The 22541-nt window shown below is 54.5% G+C and overlaps 2 protein-coding genes and 1 pseudogene across 2 annotated transcripts; all 3 read left to right on the top strand.

Annotated features, from left to right (window-relative positions):
* Positions 1-966: 966 nt before the first annotated feature.
* Positions 967-6630, top strand: GJB3 (gap junction protein beta 3). Its single transcript, XM_020908683.2, has 2 exons — positions 967-1414; positions 5040-6630. Exon 2 carries the CDS (start codon positions 5074-5076, stop codon positions 5884-5886), a length of 813 nt encoding a protein of 270 aa, XP_020764342.1. The 5' UTR covers positions 967-1414; positions 5040-5073; the 3' UTR covers positions 5887-6630.
* An 8867-nt stretch (positions 6631-15497) lies between these two features.
* Positions 15498-17533, top strand: GJA4 (gap junction protein alpha 4). Its single transcript, XM_020908681.2, has 2 exons — positions 15498-15575; positions 16515-17533. The coding sequence occupies exon 2, from the start codon at positions 16532-16534 to the stop codon at positions 17531-17533; it is 1002 nt and encodes a 333-aa protein (XP_020764340.1). The 5' UTR covers positions 15498-15575; positions 16515-16531.
* A 4774-nt stretch (positions 17534-22307) lies between these two features.
* On the top strand, positions 22308-22409 carry LOC139035389 (U2 spliceosomal RNA; annotated as a pseudogene).
* Positions 22410-22541: the final 132 nt, after the last annotated feature.

Genomic DNA, 22541 nt, shown 5'->3' with positions numbered 1-22541 from the left:
GATGGCCTCGGCCCTGTGGTTTTGCCCAACCCAGAAACTCGACACAGCTGCGGCCTCCAGAGCTGGCTCTGCTCCTTCTTGGCTGTGTGACCCTGGGCAAATCACCTAACCTCTCTGTGCCTCAATTTTCTCTTTCCTAACAGTGGGAAGGATTGTACCTTCCTCTTGTGGCAGCGTGAGGACGAAGTAAAGCCTGCCCGATAGTGCTTGGACCAAAGATGTCTCTGAGCCCCCAAGGCAGTGATAGTTTTCTACAAGGAGTAAGTAAGTAGGGTGACGGTGTAATCCATCTTCCCAAGCTTGGGGGTACTTTTGAGAGTAAGAGGGGGTGCTGTTAATTACACCAGAGCCACAGGCCTAAGCCAGTACAGTCCTGGGGAGAAGTCATAAATAGTCACCCTCCTGCTAGCAACGTCATCTCAGACAGGGAGTCCTTGGGCCCTTTGGTGACTAAGATCCAGACTCCTCAGGAGACCGGAAACCCTGGAGGTTCCCCGACAAGGCTGAGGCCCAAGGGCTCCCATAGGTTCCTAGTCATGAGACATTAGTCAAGAAGACAAAGCAGCCTTGTCTTCAGGGCCCAGCCCATCTCAGCCCAGTCCAACCCGCAGGCCCCGCCCGCTCCTCAGGGGGTCTAAAGACCAGGCTAGGCGCCCTCACCTCCCGCTTAACCACCATCACCCCCCCACCCCCGCCCCCCACCCCCATCCCCCCCATCCCAGCCACACACACACAAACAGGATCTGCCCCTTGCAGTAACTCCAGGTAACAACCTGCCCCCATCCCACCCTCACCCCTGAACAGAGGATCCACCCCGCTCCATCTCCTCTCCGCAGCAGAGTGCCTCTTCCTGCTGCGGGCACAGGGCCCCTGCCCCCACTCCAGGACGCGGAGCCTGAGCCACGCGCGTGTGCAGGGAGGGCAGCCGCCCACGCAGGGTCGAGGCCATGGACCAGGCGGGGACAGTGACCCGCAGGGCGCGGACGCAGTAGCCGTGGTAACGCACGTGGGCGCGTCCCGATTGCAGTCGGCCCGGGGACCACTTGGCACTTAACAGTGTGGAGCGCTTCACGCCCCGAATCTCATTGGAGCCTTTGCCACACAGCCCTGCCCAGGGCCACCGATGCCCCGGTTTCGCTCACGAAGGAGAGACCGAGACTCAGAATAGCAAGCGTCGAGCCCCGACGAAGGTCGCCGGAGGAGCCAGGCACAACGTCGGGACGAGAACTCGACCCTCGCCGCGGGCGGCTCGCGAGCTCCTCCCCCGACTCGCCCTCTCCTAAGCCGCCCCCGGCTTTGCTGGCCGCCACGCGCCTCCCGGCTACTGCAGAGACGCGGCTCCCTCCCTGCTCGCGCGGGCTTCGGCTCTTGAGGACGCGGGGTCCTGGCTCCCCCGCTGGCCGCGCCGCTGCGGGTAAGCTGCGGGGTGCCTCCCCACCCTGCGACCACGCGCGCCGAGCGCCCCCGGGTGACCCTGGGCGGGGCTGGGGCTTGCTCCTGCCTTCCGGCCAGGCTGAGCCTGGGAGGGGAGAGCATGGGAAGAGATGGAGGGACCTCCCCCACCCCACTCCCCAGCTGCCTTCTCACCCCCTCGGTTCTGGGCGGGGTGGAGGCTCCAGCTGCTGAAGGTTCCTGGACAGCCCCCTCCCACGTCGCGCAAACTTAATGGAACGGACGGGAACTGGGGTGGCGGGTGGGGATAGAGGGGTTTGGCCCCGGGGAGTGGGGCCGACCAGTGGGCACTGTGGAGTGGGCAGTGAAAGCTGGGTTCGGCTGGGTCCCGGGGCATGGGCAAAGCGGATCGCAGGGAGCTGCTCTTGGGGACGGCAGTGGGGACCGGAACCGGCTCCACCAGTCCCCAACCTCGGCTTGGAGGGAAATTCTTTGCCGGTGAGTCGCGCTCCTAGGGCGTGTCAGGCAGGACTGGGCAGACAGGACTGGAAGGTGGAAGGTGCCGGCCAAGGAGGGACAGCCCCCAGGTGGGCTGGCCTGGGATGGCTCAGGTGGAAACACCTGTCTGGGCCCCTCTCCTCCCCGGGCTGGCAGACGGGGTTCCAACCTCCACTGCAGTCTTCTTGAACTCCCACCAGGTGAGTGGCAGGCTGCGGAGGGAATGATCTTTTATGATCCTTACGTCAGCTCAAGAAAGTGGGAATTATTTTCTCCCTTTGGAGATAAGGCAAGAAAGTCAAGGAGATTACCTGGGAAGTCACCCAAGGAGAAGGGGTAGGGCTGAGGCTTGAATCCAGATGTGGCTCCAGGCTCCATGTACTTCCCACTGCCCCTCCCCAAAGGTCTGGGAAGGAACTGGGGAGGGGGCCGGAGAATGACACTTTCATACGCTGTTTTATTGCATGCTACTGCCAGTGCGTGTACAAGAATTGCCCTTGTGAAACAAATTCATGAAAATTCAGAGAGGTAGAGGATTAAACAAACACTTTAATTCCTAATTCCCTGGGTCAGCAGGATCCCCTGGAGAAGGAAATGGCAACCCACTCCAGTATTCTTGTCTGGAAAACCCCATGGTTGGAGGAGCCTGATAGGTTACAGTCCGTGGGGTCACAAAGAGTCGGACACAACTAAGTGACTTCACTTTTTCACTTTAATTCCTAATGGTAATTAAATTCTAGGAAGAAAATAAAGGGGGCAGGAGAAGAGGACTGAGAGGGCAGGGCCTCCAGGTATCTAGGGAAGCCTCTGATTAGAAGATGTTTTAGCAGAGGCCTCAGCGATGACTAGGGCCCAGTCATGCAAGGTTCTGGAGGAAGAGCACCCCAGGCAACAGGGATAATTACAAAGCCCCAGAGGCACTCATTAGAGTGTAGGAGAGTAGGGTGAGGATGTAGAATCCGGAGTTTTATTCTAAGAGTAATGAGAAGCTAGCAGAAAGTTGTTATTGTTGTTGTTATTGCTTTTTTGCTTTGCTGGGTCTTTGCTGCTGCGCAGGCTTTTCTTTAACTGTGGCAAGCGAGGGGCTACTCTCGTTGCAGTGCGCAGTCTCCTCATCGTGGTAGCTCCTCTCGTTGCAGAGCACAGGCTCTAGGACTCTCAGGCTTCAATAATTACGGCTCTAGGGCTCAGTAGTTGAGTTTCCCAGGCTCCGGAGCACAGGCTCAGTAGTCGTGGCACACGGGCTTAGTGGCTCCGTGGGCATGTGCGAGCTTCCTGGACCAGGGATCAAACCCATGTCCCCTGCATTGACAGGTGGCTTCTTTACCACTGCGCCACCAGGGAAGCCCTAGTAGAAAGTTTTAAACAAGGGAGTGACATGATTCAACTTAATGAGCTCCAGGGGCCCAGAAGCAGACACTTAGGCCAGCCAAGTGAGTGAAAGTGCCTCAGCCGTGTCCGACTCTTTGCAACCCCATGGACTACACAGTCCGTGGAATTCTCTAGGTCAGAATACTGGAGTGGGTAGACTTTCCCTTCTTCAGGGGATCTTCCCAACCCAGGGATCAAACCCAGGTCTCCCACACTGCAGGCGGATTCTTTACCAGCTGAACCACCAGGGAAGCCCAAGAAGCCTTCTAGGCCAGCCAAGAGGCTGAGGCAATAATAGCAGCAAGGGTGACGGTGCTGGGAGCAGGGCGGTGGAGGGGTGAGAGGCAGCGATACAGGGATGGTCCTGCAGTCACTGTGCACGCTCAGACGCAGCTCCAGGAGCTCACAGCCCCACATGTACACATGGAGAGGCGTGCGCTCCTACACCCTCTAGGCAGATACTAGGTGCACTCAGGCAGACCCACCTGTCCACACCCTCTGAGTCACTCCAGGACTGGTAGGAAAATGTGTGATCCGGGGACTTAAACAAAGCATGGCTCCCCACCACAAAGCCCTGGCATCCCACATGGCTGGGGTGGCTGGGGCTCCCTCAGGCTCCAGCACAGCCTGCAGCGGGTGTCCCTAGATATTCCCTGGAACTGATGTCCCCAGGAACCAGACCATTACCCTCTCCACACATCCCCCCAGCATGAATTGGTCTCCCGACTTCACAACCCACTGGCTGTGAGGCCTTAGGGAGGTTGATTTCCCCTTTCTGAGCCCCAGTTTCCTCTCTGAAGAATGGGCTTCGTGACCCCAGTTCACAGGAAGGTAGTGAGGCATCAACAAGGTCAGTTCTGAGAACCTGGTCTGGGGCAGATATCCATTGGAGAAGGGGAGAGAAGGTGGTAGAGAGCCCAGCTCTGAATTCAGTTCTAGTTTTAAATGAGTGACTTGACCACTCTAGATTTCACATCACAATGAGTAGCCAGCATTTACTGAGCACTTACTGTGTACCAAGTGCTTTGCAATCATTTTCTCATTTGATTATCAGTTTCTTCATCTGTCAATGAGAAGCATAACATGCCTACCTCACAGAGTCATTATAAGGATTAAATGAGTTCCCTGGTGGCTCAGACGGTAAAGCGTCTGCCTGCAGTGCAGGAGACCCGGGTTCGATCCCTGGGTCGGGAAGATCCCCTGGAGAAGGAAATGGCAACCCACTCCGGTATTCTTACCTGGAAAGTCCCATGGCCTGAGGAGCCTGGTGGGCTACAGTCTGTGGTGTTGCAAAGAGTTGGACACAACTGAGCAACTTCACTTTTCACTTTCATACATAAAGTGTTTAGCTTCTGGCCTGGCCTCATAGTAAGTGTTCAATAAGTAATTATTGTTATCAGCAAGTGTGCATTCCCTTCCTGCCAGCATACTAGTTCTGTTACTTTGGGCAGGCTACTTGACCTGTCTGTGCCTGTTTCCTCTCTGTAGCTTAGTAAGAATAGTCCTGATGTCTCAGAGTGGTTGGGATGAGCAAACGAATCCATCCACACAAAGAACTTACTGGCACACAGTAAAAGCTCTATGTGCGTGTGCTAAGTCGCTTCAGCCGTGTCCAACTCTGGGACCCTTTAGACTGTAGCCTGCCAGGCTCCTCTGTCCATGAGGATTCTCCAGGCAAGAATCCTGGAGTGGCTTGGCATGCACCCCCTCCAGGGAGAAGTTCTCTAGGTGTCTGTCGCCTATTGGTGGTTCACACAGGGGCTTTCCTATTCTGTCAGGTGGGCACGGCCCCGGCGCCCCGCCCCAGGCACCATGGACTGGAAGACGCTCCAGGCCCTGCTGAGCGGAGTCAACAAGTACTCCACGGCCTTCGGACGCATCTGGCTGTCGGTGGTGTTCGTCTTCCGCGTGCTGGTCTACGTGGTGGCCGCGGAGCGCGTGTGGGGGGACGAGCAGAAGGACTTTGACTGCAACACCAAGCAGCCGGGCTGCACCAACGTCTGCTACGATGAGTTCTTCCCCATCTCCAACATCCGCCTCTGGGCCCTGCAGCTCATCTTCGTCACGTGCCCGTCGCTGCTGGTCATCCTGCACGTGGCCTACCGTGAGGAGCGCGAGCGGCGGCACCGGCAGAAACACGGCGACCAGTGCACCAAGCTCTACGACGACACGGGCAAGAAGCACGGCGGCCTCTGGTGGACCTACCTGCTGAGCCTCGTCTTCAAGCTCCTCATCGAATTTCTCTTCCTCTACTTGCTGCACACGCTCTGGTACGGCTTCGGCATGCCCCGCCTGGTGCAGTGCGCCAACGTGGCGCCCTGCCCCAACACCGTGGACTGCTACATCGCCCGGCCCACCGAGAAGAAGCTCTTCACCTACTTCATGGTGGGCGCCTCCGCCGCCTGCATCGTGCTCACCTTCTGCGAGATCTGCTACCTCATCTTCCACAGGGTCGTGCGAAGCCTTCACAGGAAGAGCCAGCGCGGGGGCCGCGGCCACGCCGCCTCCGCCAGCCGGGCCTCCACCTGCCGCTGCCACCACAGGCTGCTGGAGGCCGGGGACCTGAGCCCGGACTCCCGCGACAGCAAGCTGTGTGCTTCGGCACCCACCATGACCCCCATCTGACCACGGGGCCGGGGGGGCCATCCTGGGGCTGCCCGTGGGGACAGCAGCAGGGTCCTATGGTGCCGGTGGAGGGATCCTACGGGTGCTGGGTGCCCCCGCTCTGAATTCACTACACTATGCAGTTCCATTTTTAGCAGATTTTTTCTTTTGAACGCTGGACACTGTGCCATCTATCTGGTATAGGTCACACCACAGGCCCTCCTGGGAGACAGACGTTGAAACAAGCCGGTTAACTGCTGCCTACAAGGTGACACTTGGCAGGGCTTCCCCTAACCCAGGAAGGAGTGATCAGGAGAGGCTTCCCCGAGGGAGGAATATTTAAGGGAGGTAAGATGAGCTTCTTAGCCGGGGAAAGCAAGTGCAGATGCCCAGAGGCCATAGAAAGATGCTTGCCTTGGGTTGGATGCACCAGGCCAAAGGGCATCTTCCTTCCGGAGCGGCACCCAGATTCCTGGGGTGGAAAGGGAAGTATCCACCCAGTGGTGGAGGGCTGGAGGCTGAGAGTGAGCCTGGGAAGAGGAGGAGGCAGCTCTGGTGACACCCAGAGACCCTCTGGGCCGCCACTGCCCTCCAGGAAGCCCCACGCCCCTGGTCATTCCTCCAGCTTCAGGCAGCTTTGCTCCCATCTTCCTTCCACACCGTGCTCAATCTGGTGCCAGCCTCTCAGGGACTTGAGGTGGATGTACTGATAGGAACATCCCCAAGGAATTTTTCTTGAAATGAATAAAGGCTGTGTTTTATACAGGTCGACTCTCCTCTTTTCGCCCACGCTCTCACCCACTTCCCTGGTGGTTCAGACAGTGAAGAATCTGCCAGCAATGCAGGAGATCAGGGTTTGGTCCCTGCGTCGGGAAGACACCCTGGAGAAGGAAATGGCAACCTACTCTAGTATTCTTGCCTGGAAAATTCCATGGGCGGAGGAGCCTGGCAGGCCACAGTCCATGGGTCACAAAGAGTTAGACATGACTGAGCGACTAACACTTTCTGGGATCATATCTCCAGCCCAAATCTTCCACCAAATGCCACCAAGCAGCTCTATTTGCATGACCCCAGGCACAGCAAGCTCAACACACCCTAAACCCATCCCACCCACAAGACCTTGAGGGCAGAGAAGGCAGCCCTCAGAAGGGGACAGAGCTCCAGGCTGGGGCTGGGTTGACCCAAGTGCGAATGGAACCTACAGATATATATGCTGCGATTGCACATGTGGTCACAAGAGGGCGCTGTGCTCCCTCTATAACTGGACCGCTACTTTACAGCCAGACCCTGCCCTGAGCACACACAATCACAGCCCTCTGGTTGTAAAGACAAACCACAAGGCCCTCCTCCTTTGTAACCTGATCATTGTCATCCACAACGGGCAGCCCCACCCTATGTACACAAAATCCCTGTTACTCATACTTTTCACTCCTGTGTGCTCACTCCAGGTTTCTCCAACAGCATGCAGCCCAGCCTCACCCAAGTACTGTCCAGCTCCTTCCGTTGCCCTGAGCATTTTCTCCATTCCAGCCTCTCCGGCAGACACAAGGACTGTGCAGGGGAGTAGGATCTGAGCCCAAGGAGCTCAGAGTCTGGGGGAGACAGAGATGCACTCATCCCCTGCACTAACCAAGCCCAGGTGGTTCCCAGTCCTACTCCCAGCACCATGTGCTGACCTGAAATTTAGGGAACACCCAACATCCAAGCCAGGTCAAGATGGAAAGCAAAGAGGGGTGCAAGGTTATACTAACTCAGAGGAACATTTAGTAACTATCAAAGCCAAGGCCGGGAGGCAGTGAGCCAAGAGCTAATGCAGGCGGGGAAAGGGACCCGTGGTTGTGTCGACAGAACAGGCTGGGGTTCACCTTTGCTCTCCTGTGTGGCCATTACCGGGGTGGATGAGCCAGCCAAGTGTAAAGGGCCCAGGGCTGGGCTGACACCCACCTCCCAGGTTGAATCATAGCTTAACCACTTCAGGACCACAGCTTCACCATATTGCACCTCGAGCAGGCTTTCAGAACCTCGGTCTTATCATCAATACAATGGGAATTGTATCAGTCTGTTAGGGTCTCAAAGAAATAAGATGGCACATTCAGACCAAGGAACTGCAAAGAGTTTTCCTTGAGGGACCATTTTTGAAGGTATGGGCCCTGTGTGTGTGTGTGTGTGTGTGTGTGTGTGAGTGTTAGTTGCTCAGTAGTAGCTGACTTTTTGTGATCCTATGGACTGTAGCCCGCCAGGCGCCTCTGTCCATGGGATTCTTCAGGCAAGAATACTGGAGTGGGTTGCCATGCCCTCCTCCAGAGGATCTTCCCAACCCAGGGATCGAACCCACGTCTCCTGTGTCTCTGCATTGGCAGGCGGATTCTTTGCCACTAGCACCACCTGGGAAGCCCCAAAGGTATGGGCATGATTAAGGAAACCCACAAAGGGAACTCTGGGGCTAGTACCAGGGTAGCGATGGATGGGGGTGCTACACAGGAGCTGCAAGGACGCATAGAAGCACAGCAATCAAATACCATGTCTTCACTCTCCCATCTCCTGCCCACCCAACCAGTGCTCCCCCTGAACCAACACAACCAGAAACAAGGGCACGGAAGCCTATTGAGGCAGTGCAGCTCAGGCTCCCAGGGCACAGAGCAGATCTGAGGGGCAAAAGGAACATATTCAGCCCGGTCTCAGGATAGTATCCACTCCTAGGATTATTGTAGAGATAAAAAGAGACAGTGTCAGTAAAACATTAGTTCAGTGTTAACATATCCAGTAAATATCCAAGCACACCCATGCTTAGGAAAGTCTGCCTGCCACCTAGGCCATCTCCTGTGTCAATCCCAGCTTAGACTGGATGATTGCAAAGGTCCCAGGGAGGGGTGATCTCCACCTATTTACTGCCTTGCATTCCAGCACCTTCCAGGGCCTGGTTAAGGGTGTCTTGGAGGTCAGAGCAACCAGAGAACACCACCAGTTATTCCAGCATGGACTGAGCCTCCAGTCTTGGCCCCGCTTCTCCAGGCTTCAGGCCAAGACCACAGATGAGGGACTATTCCAGCCCTGACCATCCCACCTTTGGCCTGAGAGACGACCCCAGCAGTGCCATTCACATTTTCCATCCAACGTGTGTTGAGTTACCATTCACCATCCAGAGCCCAGCACACACCACCATCACAAGGTGACTCTCAAGTCTCCTGGCCTTCTCTTCTGAGGGTTCAGTTCAGTTCAGTCACTCAGTCATGTCCGACTCTTTGCGGCCCCATGGACTGCAGCATGCCAGGCTTCCCTGTCCATCACCAACTCCCGAAGCTTACTCAAACTCATGTCCATCAAGTCAGTGATGCCATCCAACCATCTCATCCTCTCATCCCCTTCTCCTCCCACCTTCAATCTTTCCCAGCATCAGGGTCTTTTCAAATGAGTCAGTTCTTCCCATCAGGTGGCTAGGGTATTGGAGTTTCAGCTTCAGAGTCAGTCCTTCCAATGAACACCCAGGACTGATCTCCTTTAGAATGGACTGGTTGGATCTCCTTGCAGTCCAAGGGACTCTCAAGAGTCTTCTCTAACACCACAGTTCAAAAACATCAATTCTTCTGTGCTCAGCTTTCTTTATGGTCCAACTCTCACATCCATACATGACTACTGGAAAATCCATAGCTTTGACTAGACGGACCTTTGTTGGCAAAGTAATATCTCTGCTTTTTAATATGCTGTCTAGGTTGGTCATAACTTTTCTTCCAAGGATCAAGTGTCTTTTAATTTCATGGCTGTGGTCACCATCTGCAGTGATTTTGGACCCCAAGAAAATAAAGTCTGTCACTGTTTCCCCATCTATTTGTCATGAAGTGATGGGACCAGACGCGATCTTAGTTTTCTGAATGTTGAGTTTTAAGCCAACTTTTTCACTCTCTCCTCTTTCACTTTCATTAAGAGTTTCTTTAGTTCTTCTTCATTTTCTGCCATAATGGTGGTGTCATCTGTATATCTGAAGTTATTAATATTTCTCCTGGCAAACTTGATTCCAGCTTGTGCTTCATCCAGCCCAGCATTTCACATGATGTACTCTGCAAATAAGTTAAATAAGCAGGGTGACAATATACAGTTTTGATGTACTCCTTTCCTGATTTGGAACCAGTCTGTTGTTCCATGTCTAGTTCTAACTGTTGCTTCCTGACCGGCATATAGATTTCTCAGGAAGCAGGTCAGGTGATCTGGTATTCCGATCTCTTGAAGAATTTTCCACAGTTTGTTGTGATCCACACAGTCACTCTGGCATAGTCAATAAAGCAGAAATAGATGTTTTTCTGGTATTCTCTTGATTTTTTGATGATCCAATGGATGTTGGCAATTTGATCTCTGATTCCTCTGCCTTTTCTAAATCCAGCTTGAACATCTGGAAGTTCGCGGTTCATGTACTGTTGAAGCCTGGCTTGGAGAACTTTGAGCATTACTTAGCTAGCATGTGAGATGAGTGCAATTGTGCAGTAGTTTGTGCGTTCTTTGGCACTGCCTTTCTTTGGGATTGGAATGAAAGCTGACCTTTTCCAGTCCTGTGGCCACTGCTGAATTGTTCAAATTTGCTGGCATACTGAGTGCAGCACTTTAACCACATCATCTTTTAGGATTTAAAATAAGTCAACTGGTATTCCATCACTTCTACTAGCTTTGTTCCTAGTGATGCTCCTAAGGCCCACTTGACTTCACACTCCAGGATGTCTGGCTCTAGGTGAGTGATCACACCATCGTGATTGTCTGGGTCATGAGGATCTTTTTTGTATGGTTCTTCTGTGTATTCTTGCCACCTCTTCTTAATATTTTCTGCTTCTGTTAGGTCCATACCATTTCTGTCCTTTATTGAGCCCATCTTTGCATGAAATCTTCCTTTGGTATCTCTAATTTTCTTGAAGAGATCTCTAGTCTTTCCCATTCTATTCTTTTCCTCTATTTCTTCCGAGGGTACACACCTCTATGTCCTCTTCCCCCACCAGGTAGATTCACTGCAAGCTTCCTTCAACAGTGCTTTTGTTGATGTAGATTTCACATACACACTTTCAAGTTTACATCTACTGCATGGTGTGACAGCCAACCTGCAGCCCAAGGCCAATAGATTATTTTGTATTCCTCACCCTGATCCAAGCCCCTTGAAATGGACTAAATGTTTGTGTCCTCCCACAACTCATTTGTTGAAATGCTAACTTCCAGGGCCATGGTATTAAGAGGTGGGGACTTTGGAAAGTGATGGGTCATGAGGGTGGATCTGTGCTCTGATGAGAAGAGACACGAGGGGGATGGTCACTCTCTCTCTCTCTCTCTCTCTCTCTCTCTTTCTCTGCCACGTGAGGACAGACTAAGAAGACAGCCCAACATACACCAGGAAAATGGCCTTCACCGAGAACCCAACCAGGCTGGCACCCTGATCTTGGACTTCCAGCCTCAGAACCATGAGAAGTAAAGTTCTGTTGTTTAAACCACCCAGTCTGTGTGTTGTTACAGCAGCCTGGGCTAAGACACCCCCGTCCTCTCTCAGGGATCCCTGCAACAGTCTCCCTGCTTCCTGCCCCCCGACTCTGCAGACGCTGCAGAAGAGTCGGGAGAGCAAAAGGGCGTCAACAGAAAGGGGAGGAACAGAACCGAACCACAGTCTGTGGGAGCTCTGTGTCCATCAGACAAAGGTGGTGGGGGAGAGGAGTCCCATGTTGCATGGAAATGGCCCGACCCTTGACCACACCTGGCTCAGCCATTGCCCGGGGCCACTCCAGCAGGGCCTGGCCACCTGCACCGCTGAGGCAGACCTGCGTGCTAACAGCTGGGGACTGTCAGCAGGCCTCGCTGCGCACAGCTGGGCAGCGAGTCCTCTGTGAGGCCGTCTGCATCCACCACCCACTCCCACAGTCTAGTCCCAGGAAGGTGGCCAGAGCGATCCCCTAAAACCTAAGTCAGGTTGTCACTCCTACGCCCCAAACCTCTAAAGTCATCTCACACAGACCTGTAGAGACCTACGAGATCTGCCCCACCTGTTCCCTTTGCAAACCCATCTCTTCACCTTGCTAACCTCACTGTCATGTTGACCTTCTTGCTGTTCCCTCAAGCAGGAAACACCAGGCACCTTCCTGCCTCAGCACCTCTGCTCTCTCTTTCCCTCTCCCTGGCATGCGCTTTCTCCTAGAGAGCCACTGGGCTTCCCCTCTTCCTTCAGGGTCCACAACAAAGGTCAGCTGCTTTTGAAGAATTTTGCATCTCTCCTGTTCAAAATCCAAGCCCTCCACCCTCCCCCACCCCTCACCACCACGCCCTGATCCTCCTTTCCTGCTTTATTCTCCATCTACCAGGTATCCCCCTCTGTCACCCTCTAACAGGTTCTATATTCCGTCTGGATCCCTCCAGCTAGAATGTAAAGCCCACAAGACGGGGATTTGTGTTACTGCTGTTCCCTGGTTGAGCTCCAGTGTTTAGCTCAGTAAATAATTTTTTGGATTCACAAACTTATATGCGAGCCTGGTTCCCCACCAGGTGCTGGGCATGCACACAGGACTCAGTCACCTGCCCTCAAGGGGCTCACAGCCCACCAGGGGAGGAGAGATAAAAACAGAAGCAGGTAATGCACCCTGGGTGGGAGTCAGGGAGATGGGAGTGTTCCATCTCTAGAGATTCCGTTTTGCAAGATGAAAATGCTCTGGAGATCCATTGCACAACAATGTGAATGAACACAACTCAGCAGTGTGCTCAGGGGCGGTAGGTGAGCCGCCGAGGGCATGCCGAATCCAGAGGAGGCCAGCAAGGGGACCTTCTAGAAGGGACATGGAGCAAGGTCCTGAATGGCGGAGTGCATGAGGCAAGAGGGAATAGCACAGACAAAGGCAAGAGTCAAGTATGGCTGGATCACTGAGAGAAAGGGGAAGAGGGAGGAGGCTGCAGAGATGGCCGAGGCCAGGAGGCAAAGGAGAAGGATTTTAAGCAGGGCGGTGTGTGGTCTGATTTCTGGGGAAGGGTGGAGGCTGGGCGGGAAGCCAGGAGACCAGGTGGGAGGCCACTGAGATGGTGGCCTACACAGGGTCAGGGCAGTGGGAACAGTGGGGGGTGTGGAGATCTAAGGACGTCTCCCAGGTGGAAGGGCCAGGTGTGGGATTGTCTTGGCTGACCCCGGCTCATCCCTTCCTGGAAGGGGCAGCGTCATTCAAACTCTGCCCTCCAGAGTCTCTGGGGAAGGGTGAAGGCAGCTCCTCCCTCCTTCCCAGTAGATGGGATCAGATCAGATCGGCTCTGCGCTCGGAGAGCCAGCCCCAGGAGAGGAACTCTGGGAGCGGAGGCGGCAGTGGGGGCGTGGTGAGAACCCGCCTCCAGGGACCTCGGTTCTCATGCCCTCAGAGGTCAGAACTTAGAGGGTGCAGTCGTCAGCTCTGGAAGTTCAGGAGGCTCAGCTCAGCATGGTCCTCAGGGACAGGCCTGGAACGGGAAGTCAGCTCAGGCCGATCCCGAAAGTTCTGAGGTCGGAGCTGAGCCCACCACACTTGTGCCCCGGAGGTCCTCCAAAGGCAGGAGCCTTGGGGACCCACCCTGGGACACCGGGAGTCCACAGGCCGAATCCTGGTGTGGAGAAACACAGGACCTTTCTGCCACCAAGCCTCAGACACCACCTTCCTGTTTCCTGAGCTGCCCCATCCTTCACCAATATTCCACCTGAGCTGCCTCCCTCTCAGCGGCTTTCTGCTCCCACCAAGACCCACCCACCGACCCTTTCAGTCACAGAAATGTTTTGTTACAACGTTTTAGCCACCACCCATTGGAAAACTTTCTGTGTACTAATAGTATACTGTGAACTTTGATTGGATCTCCCATCAGCCCTACGGGTAGGAACTATTATGTCCCCAATCTACAGAGGAAGACCTGAGGCACCAGGGTGTGAGCAACTTAATAAGGGCCCAGGGATCAACAGCAGCCTCAACTTCTAGGCCCTACAGCCTCTCCCACCAAGGCGGGTGCAGCCTCAGGACCTGGCAGCCTTTGTTCCTGCTGTTCTTTTGCCTAGAATATTCTCCCCACCCTCCACCTGGCTGATGAGAGTTTCACGTATTGAAGTATGGGGGAGTCACAGCTTATGCAAGAGTTAATTCGAATTTTATGCTAACTAAAACAGCCTGTTTGTGGCCCTATCAAACACACATTGTACAGGTGCTTTAATTATGAAAGAAAAGGGTGCATTGACCAGAAGTAAAGAATGTTCATGTTGAAAATAAAGGTTACATCGTGCCTCCCTTTCTGGAACACCAATGCTGCTACTCCTTCAATGATAAAGAGTTTCTTCCCAGGTGCCAAGGCCGTACTGACTCGCTGTGTACTGCTGATCTGTGATTTCGTGGGTTTTGTTTTTGTTTTTTCGCAACTTTGAAGTATCCCTGATTTGCCTGGTGTTCTTCGTTCCAACAAGATATAAACTGTGCTGAAAAATCGTGCTTCTCCAGAGCACTTGCATCGAGTTATCTGAGAGGCTGTCTCCTGGGCAAGAACACTCAGTTTGGCTCAAATAAAACTCTTTTCTACTCCTAATATCAACTCCTGATTATTCCCATCGCCCTGGCTAATGTTGTCTCCTCCAGGAAACATTCCTACCTGAGCCCCCCTGAGTCAGGAGAACTTCGCATTTTTACTCTTACCCACGGCCTGGCGTGCTGCGATTCATGGGGTTGCAAAGAGTCGGACACAACTGAGCGACTAAACTGAACTGAAGGGCCTATGGGCCCAGTTCCTGCCTGACCCCTCTAGCCGGTGAGAGTCACAGACCAGGGACCACATCTAGCTGGTTTATGGTCAACTCCCCAGCTCCACAGACAACGCCTGCAGCCCATGGATGTTCACGAAAAGGGTAATGCCTGAGTGAACAACGGGCGGGCCCTGCCAACCCCTTTACTTCTTTGGGATGCCTCCCCCCACCCCACATTTAGAGGCATGAGGATGGGATTCAAGCTAAAGGTCAGAAGAGTAGCCGCCGTGGCCTCCCCTCTCCGCCTCCCCAGTCCTGTCTCTAGTGGACCATGGGCATTTCTTAGTGCCCTCTGATGGTGCAGCCTTCCCAGGAATGGGGATGTTCAAGATTTCGGCAAGAACAGGGGCTGACTAGAGACCCCCAGCTTCACCACAGACACTAGGGAAGGCAGATTATAACCCCTCTCTCCCCCGCCCTAAGGAGGCTTCATTCCCAAGGCCTGGTAGGGCTCTGGGCACACAGTGGCCACCCCACAAATGAGGGGTATTCTCGCTTCTCAACAAGAGCAAGAGGCCCCCACGGTCAAGGAGCTGCCCTTCCCTGAAGGCCCCCACACCCTCAGCCCCACCTGCCCATCTCTCAGAGCCTCCCAGGACAGCTGCCTGAGATCAGAAAGTTCTGGCTGTAATCCTTTCGCATGCGGCCACCCTGGAAAACATCATCCCTCCGGGGAACCTCTCTATTGCACAGCCAAAGAAGCAGTCTCTCCCCCTCACACCCCCGACTCCCAGTGCCACCTCCCAGGCCCCTTCCTTGAGAGTGGCTTCAGGGAGCCTGCGCCTCCCGTCCCGCCCCCCACCTCCCGCTCGGAACAGCGCCCGCCGCTTCCTGCCCCCACCCCGCCCCGCGCGCTATTTAAGGCGCCCCCGCCGCCCGGCGCCGTCCAGCAGGGCTCCCGCGGGCGCCGCTCCGGCCGACTTGCGTCCCCTCCACCACCTGGGCTGCCCGAAGGCCGGCGGTGAGTTGGGCTGGGGGGGGAGCTGGGGCGCCACTTGCCAGCAGGCCAGCGGGCAAGGGCCAGGGGGCCACCTGCCAGGAGCGGAAGGTTGCTGCGGGGGGGGGGGGGGGGGGGGGACTTCTCCGAGGTCCCCGTTAGTAAGAGACGTAGGATTTGCACCCAGGTCTGGCTCCAGAGCCCGGCTCTCAACAGCTTTGCTCCCTCGAAGAAGCACCTCCCCCGCCCCTTTCCCCTACCTTCTTCCCCCCCCCGACTCTCCCCCTTAAGTTCTAGGTACTCGGTGGCCTGTGCCTCCACCCCGCTATGACAGTTCCTTTCAAGAGCCTAGAATCTGGCAGCAACAGCTTTGTCAAGGGGAGGGGATTGGAGAAAGGGGACTTAAGCGGCAGGTGGTCACTATTGCTGACAGGTGGAGCTAATGCAGGATGCTGCCTTGAGTGTCTAGCATGCCTTCACCAGGAACTCAGAGGTTAGAGCGAGGCCCGCTGGGCGAGAGCTGCTGAGGAGGGGAGAGGGTACGTGAGGCTTTGGGCCCCCTGGGAAGCTGGAGTTATCACCACCACCTCCCCTCACTGTCTGGGGACAGGCTGTCCTGGGCCGAAGGGAGGAGGGGCATGGCAAAGCTCTGTGACCTTGGATCGGTTCCTCAAATTCTCTGTTCCCTTAGGCTCGGGAGGCTCACCTGGATTGAGCTCCTTCGGCTGGGTCAGGAGGGACCCAGGTGAGACTAGACAGGGCTCCTAGCTGTACCCTTGCCAGAGCTTAGCCGCCATCAGCCAAAGGTCTGCTTTTAGTCCTGCTGGGTGTGAGCCCCCAGGACAGTCCCTTCCCCTCCGGGAGCTCAGTTTCCCAGTAGGTGAAATACACGTGGCCAGCCTCCCGCAGGCCTGTTGAGGACAGCTGAGAAGGATGCTGACCGTGTCTTATGCCTCCCTGCAGACAGAGGCCCGGGAGCCATGGGCGACTGGGGCTTCCTTGAGAAGCTGCTAGACCAGGTCCAGGAGCACTCGACCGTGGTGGGCAAGATCTGGCTGACGGTCCTTTTCATCTTCCGCATTCTCATCCTGGGCCTGGCCGGCGAGTCGGTGTGGGGCGATGAGCAGTCGGATTTCGAGTGTAACACGGCCCAGCCAGGCTGCACCAATGTCTGTTACGACCAGGCCTTCCCCATCTCCCACATCCGCTACTGGGTGCTGCAGTTCCTGTTCGTCAGCACGCCCACCCTGGTCTACCTGGGCCACGTCATCTACCTGTCTCGGCGCGAGGAGCGGCTGCGGCAGAAGGAGGGGGAGCTCCGGGCGCTGCCGGCCAAGGACCCACGCGTGGAGCGGGCGCTGGCAGCCATAGAGCGACAGATGGCCAAGATCTCGGTGGCGGAGGACGGTCACCTGCGGATCCGCGGGGCGCTGATGGGCACCTATGTGGCCAGCGTGCTCTGCAAGAGCGTGCTGGAGGCGGGCTTCCTGTACGGCCAGTGGCGTCTCTATGGCTGGACCATGGAGCCTGTCTTTGTGTGCCAGCGCTCACCCTGCCCCTACCTCGTAGACTGCTTTGTCTCTCGCCCCACGGAGAAGACCATCTTCATCATCTTCATGCTGGTGGTCGGACTCATCTCCCTGGTGCTCAACCTGCTGGAGCTGGCGTACCTGCTGGGCCGCTGCCTCAGCCGGGGGCTGAGGGCCCGGCAGCGCCAGGACGCGCCCCCAGCCCCGGGCACCTCCTCGGAGCCTTACGCTGACCAGGTCTTCTTCTACCTCCCCATGGGCGAGGGGCCCTCGTCCCCGCCGTGCCCCACCTACAACGGGCTCTCGTCCAGTGAGCAGAACTGGGCCAACCTGACTACGGAGGAGAGGCTGGCTTCTTCCAGAGCCCCCCTCTTCCTGGACCCACCCCCCCAGACTGGCCGGAAATCCCCCAGTCGCCCCAGCAGCTCTGCTTCCAAGAAACAGTATGTGTAAGGGCCTGGGGCTTCCATCACCCTGCAGCGGGGCCTGGGAAGTCTTGCTGCCTTTTAATGCAAGGTTCCACAGAGATGGCTGGGGGAGACAGGTGCTGGCTGGCCAGAGAGCCTCCTTGCATGTTGTTCTTGACACCCGCGTCCTTCCTAGTGACCAGAGGACACCACACCTTCCCCTCCAGAATGTGGCTTTGTCCCAGGCACGGACAGAGCCAGCGTGGGGTGCTCTTGGCCAGCAGTGTTTGGGCCCTTTGGTCTTTTTCACCTGGTTCAGAGGGACTCGGAGACAACTTACCCCACCGCCACCTCCGTGGCAGATTCATCTCCACCCAGGTTGTCTGCGCACCCTGTCCTCTCAGTAAAGGCTGGTGAAGGCTGCTGGGTCAGCCTTGATCACACACACACACACACACACACACACACACACCTGTGCGCGCGCACACACACACACACACACACACACACACACACAGCCTGTGCTGGATCTGGCCCTGTCAAGGGGAGTGGGGGTCTTGCTCTCATCACTCCTTCCTACTTCCACTGTTTATCCTTCTAAAATAAACAGGACTTGATCACAAGCGCGGTGTGTGTTGATACTGTCATGCTGTACCCTGGCGTGGGGGGTTGGAGAACAGTTGCTTTGCCCAGGGTTCCTTGCCTCTGCCTTCGGACTCTGCAGTCCCAACACCAGCCAGCGCCTCAAACCCTCAAACTCCTGTGTACCACCTCTCAGCAGCTCTGAGTCCTGAACACTCTGCCTTCTGAAGTGCCTCGGCACCAGCCCCTTCAACCTGTCCATTAATCAGTGGCCTAACCGGTGTCTGTTCTCATCCTGCCCCCTGGCCATCCAGCACCCCGGCCATGCTCCCAACTGCAGTGTGCTTCCTTACTGGGCACTGCTCCTCACCTGCCCTGGGCTTTCCTGGTGGCTCAGAGGGTGAAGAATCTGCCTGTAATGTGGGAGACTCGGGTTCAGTCCCTGGGTCAGGAAGATCCCCTGGAGAAGGGAATGGCAACCCATTCTAGTATTCTTGCCTGGAGAATCCCATGGACTGAGGAGCCTGGCGGGCTACAGTACACGGGGTTTGCGGAAAGTCGGACGTGACTGAGCAATTAACACTTCACCTGCCTGCCAGCCAAGCCCTTCCGAGGCTGGCTCAAGTGGCCCTGCAGCCCTTGGCATTTGAGGAGGCAGGTGTAGACCACTTAGCCCTGCTGCCTCGGCCCGTTCTGTCTGCCCACCAGAAGGAGCAAGTTATGGACTGCACCAGACCTCCTCCCCATGCACCCAAAACTCAGAACAGACAGTGGTCACGTAGAGAGGTGCACGGGGCTGACAAGGTCCGGTGGAGGAACGGAATCTTGCCTCTGAGTCACAAAGGTCTCAGGGGAAAAAAATAAGCAATTGAACTGGATCTTGACAGATAAAATAGAAGTCTACCATGAAGGGAAGGGGACGTCCTACTTAGACAGAAAATTGTGCCCAGGCATGGAGGAGGGGAACCACTGAGGATTAAGGGGCTGCCCAGGGCCTGGTGAGCCATGTGGAATGTGGGAGGTACCACTGAGGATGAGTCCATGCTGGCAGAGTTGACCTGCCATGTGGAAGCTGACCCAGATGGAGGGAAGACTCAGTGGCCCTTGAAGGAAGCTGGTTGTCTCCCTTACCCAGGGAGGCATGGGGCTGGGCTTTTAGGAGGGAGTGGAGTCCATCTCACGTGGCCACATGCTTCTCCTTGAGAGCCTTTGCAGCAGGGGAACAGCTTGGCCCTGTCCCATCGGGACAGGTAGGTCCTGTCAAGGTAGGTAGGGGACTTGAAAGGTGGGTAGGTCTTCAAAGCACCAGCTCTGTATCCTTGATCCCAGGGTTCACTCACTCACTGCTTACCAGCAAGTCTGAATGCTCAGCCTGATAAGTTACACTCCTCACTCTTCTCACTTTGGTTCTCCTTGTTCCCTCTGATTCCCTGAGATCCAATTAGACCAGCCCCCTCACGGTTCCCCAGACTCACTGGGTCGGTTCTCACCCCATTCCTTTGCCAGCCTAGAGTGCCTCTTCCCCAACACTTCCAAATCCCACCCGTCCTTTAAACACATCTGTTCCCCAAAAAGGCAGAGCTTGAATGCAGAAGAGTAAGATGAGCTTTGATGTTAGAGAGTCCTCAGTTTAAATAAGGCCTCTAAGACACATAAAGCCGTGTGGTTTTAATCATTTAATTTCTCCAAGTCTCAGTTTTCTCAACTATAAGATGCAGATAATATTGCCTGCCTCACAGATATAAGAAATTAAAATAAGAGAAAGTATATGATTGCACCTGGCTCCTAATGTCATGCAATAATACTCAGCTCACCCTCTCCAGCAAGATTAGCATTGGTTCTTCCTCTTCCAGGAAGCCCTTCCTGACTTCTCCAGCCAGTCTCCAGTGATGGAGACTACCTTTCAGCAATCTGGACCGCTGCTTGGTCTGAGCCTATTTCGCACACTCTCCACCCCACAGAGCCCCTAAGGATCGCTGGGGTGATGCTCTGAAGCCACTGCAGGCCTAGACCTGCATTCACTTTGACTATGAAAGGAGGAATTCAGTTAGACTGGGCAGAAAGCACACCATTCACGCATTAGAAGACTCCAAAAGGCTGAAGTCCCCTTCAAGGGATCCTTGCCTTCTTGAAACCAAGTAAAAGTAAGACATTTTGATCTGTTATCTGGATGTTTGTCCAACATTTTAAATTTTTCCAATTTTCTAAATATCCACTAGCAAAATAACTAAATTATCAAGATCTGAATTCAGAGCAATCTTTTAGCCCCTCCCCCATTGTTAGACTTACCGCCTCAATTAACTGCTACACCTCTCCGATCTAAAGAGCTCTATGGGAGAGAATGGACACGTGTGTATGTATGGCTGAGTTCATTTGCTATCCACCTGAAACTATCACAGCATTGTTAATCAGCTATAAAAAGTAAAGTCACTCAATCGTGTCCAACTCTTTGCGACCCCATGGACTGTAGCCTACCAGGCTCCTCTGTCCATGGGATTCTCCAGCAAGAGTACTGGAGTAGGTTGCCATTTCCTTCTCCAGGAGATCTTCCCGACCCAGGGATTAAACCCAGGTCTCCCGCATTGCAGGCAGATGCTTTACCATCGGAGCCACAGGGAAGGCCTCGTTAATCAGCTATATCCTAATATAAAAATAAAAAGTTAAAAAAAAAAGACAGCTCTAAAATGACAGAAGACTGTGTAAAATAAAGAGCACTGTAAATTTTAAAAGGTAGGGAGGGGATTCTCCCTCAGTCAGGCTGAGAGGCCAGAGCTGTGGGGTCAGAGGTTGGTCTCTTAGAGCCAACCCCACCTGGGGGCCCGGGGAGCCTGTTTCTGATGTCTCTGCCTGTCCTGTCTTGGAAAGTGGGAGAAGACCGGTGTCGGTGAGCGAGGAGGGCATCCTTCCCCTCCCTCAAGGCTCACCCACTCTGAGCTTGGTGTCAGGGTGAGGTCAGGCCAGGGCCCAGGGTCGTGGGCCTTCGTCAAGGCTGGTGTTGAGGGCAAGTGGGCTGGGGATTTAAGGATGAGGACAGTGCAGGGGGGAGGGGAGCACACAGGTTAGGGGCCTTGTGATGAGGGCGCGTGCGATGAAGGGTGGCTGTGAGCCCCGGCCCAGCCCCACTCACTTCCTAGGGCTGTCATAACAAAGCCCCACAGACTGGGTGGCTCCAGTGACAGAAGTGTATTGTCTGAGTTCTGCAGGCCAGAAGTCCAAGATCAAGGTGTCCGCAGGGCTGGTTCCCAGGCAGGGCTGTGAGGAAGAGTTTGTTCCGAGCCCCACTCCTGACTTCGGGAGGGTCGCTGCCACCCTCGGCATTCCTCAGCTTACAGACTCATCACCCCCATCTTTGCCTTTATCTTTGCCTGGCATTCTCCCTGCGTGCCTGTCTGTCGTGGGTCCAAACTTCTCCTTTTTATAAAGATACCATTCCTATTGGATTAGGGTCATCCTAACGACTTCATTTTAGGGCGTCCCGGGTGGCTCATTGGTAAAGAATCTGCCTGCCAATGCAGGAGATGCAGGTTCAGTGATCGCTGGGTTGGGAAGATCCCCTGGAGGAGGAGATGGCAACCTCCTCCAGTATTCTTGCCTGGGAAATCCCATGGACAGAGGAGACTTGCGGGCTATAGTCCGCAGGGTTGCAAAAAATATCGGATACAACTGAGTACATATGCAGTGACTTCATTTTAACTTGCTCACTTCTGTAAAGACCCTATTTCCATATAAGGTCACATTCTGAGTGGCTAGGGGTTAGCAATACATTTTGGGGGAACACAGTTGAACCCATACCACCACTCCATGGGCCCACCTCACCTCTGAGCATTGACAGAAGTAGTCAAGGAGAAGGTTAATATATACTGAACTCAACACTACTGTATTTAAAACAGATAACCAACAAGGACAGGGAACTCTGCTCAATATTCTGTAATAAGCTAAACCAGAAAAGAATTTGAAAAAGAACAGATACAGGTATATGTATAAATGAATCACTTTGCCATACACCTGAAATTGACACATTGTTAATCAACTATGCTCTAATATAAAATAAAAATTACATATATGTATAAACAATATGAGCATATATAGTATTCAGGCATCTCTTTTGTGATGTGGCTTGGATGGAACACAGCAGATTCACATTTCATTTCTTCCATCACATTCTTTTTCCTCCCACCAGCCCATCCCTCACCAACAAAATCTAAGTCGATAACAGGCAACTCTCAGTCACAGAAAGAATCGCTTCTCGGCCTTTTGGCTAAGATCAAGTGTAGTATCTGTTCTTATCAGTCACAGAAAGAGCTGGGGGAGGCTGGACTCCCGCCTCCCGCTCACTTCACTGTGGTCCTTTCTCCTCTCTGGGTCTTTAGAGTCACCACTGTGAGATGAAAGGATTGGATGGGAATCAGGTGCATGGCAGCTGTGAGGAGTTCTCAGGAGTAACTCGTCCCTCATCATTGCCCTGCAGCTCA

Source organism: Odocoileus virginianus, chromosome 5 (assembly GCF_023699985.2).
Source record: "Odocoileus virginianus isolate 20LAN1187 ecotype Illinois chromosome 5, Ovbor_1.2, whole genome shotgun sequence".
Taxonomy (NCBI): domain Eukaryota; kingdom Metazoa; phylum Chordata; class Mammalia; order Artiodactyla; family Cervidae; genus Odocoileus; species Odocoileus virginianus.
The sequence above is the reverse complement of the archived record's forward strand: the minus strand, read 5'-3'. Positions and strand labels throughout refer to the sequence as shown.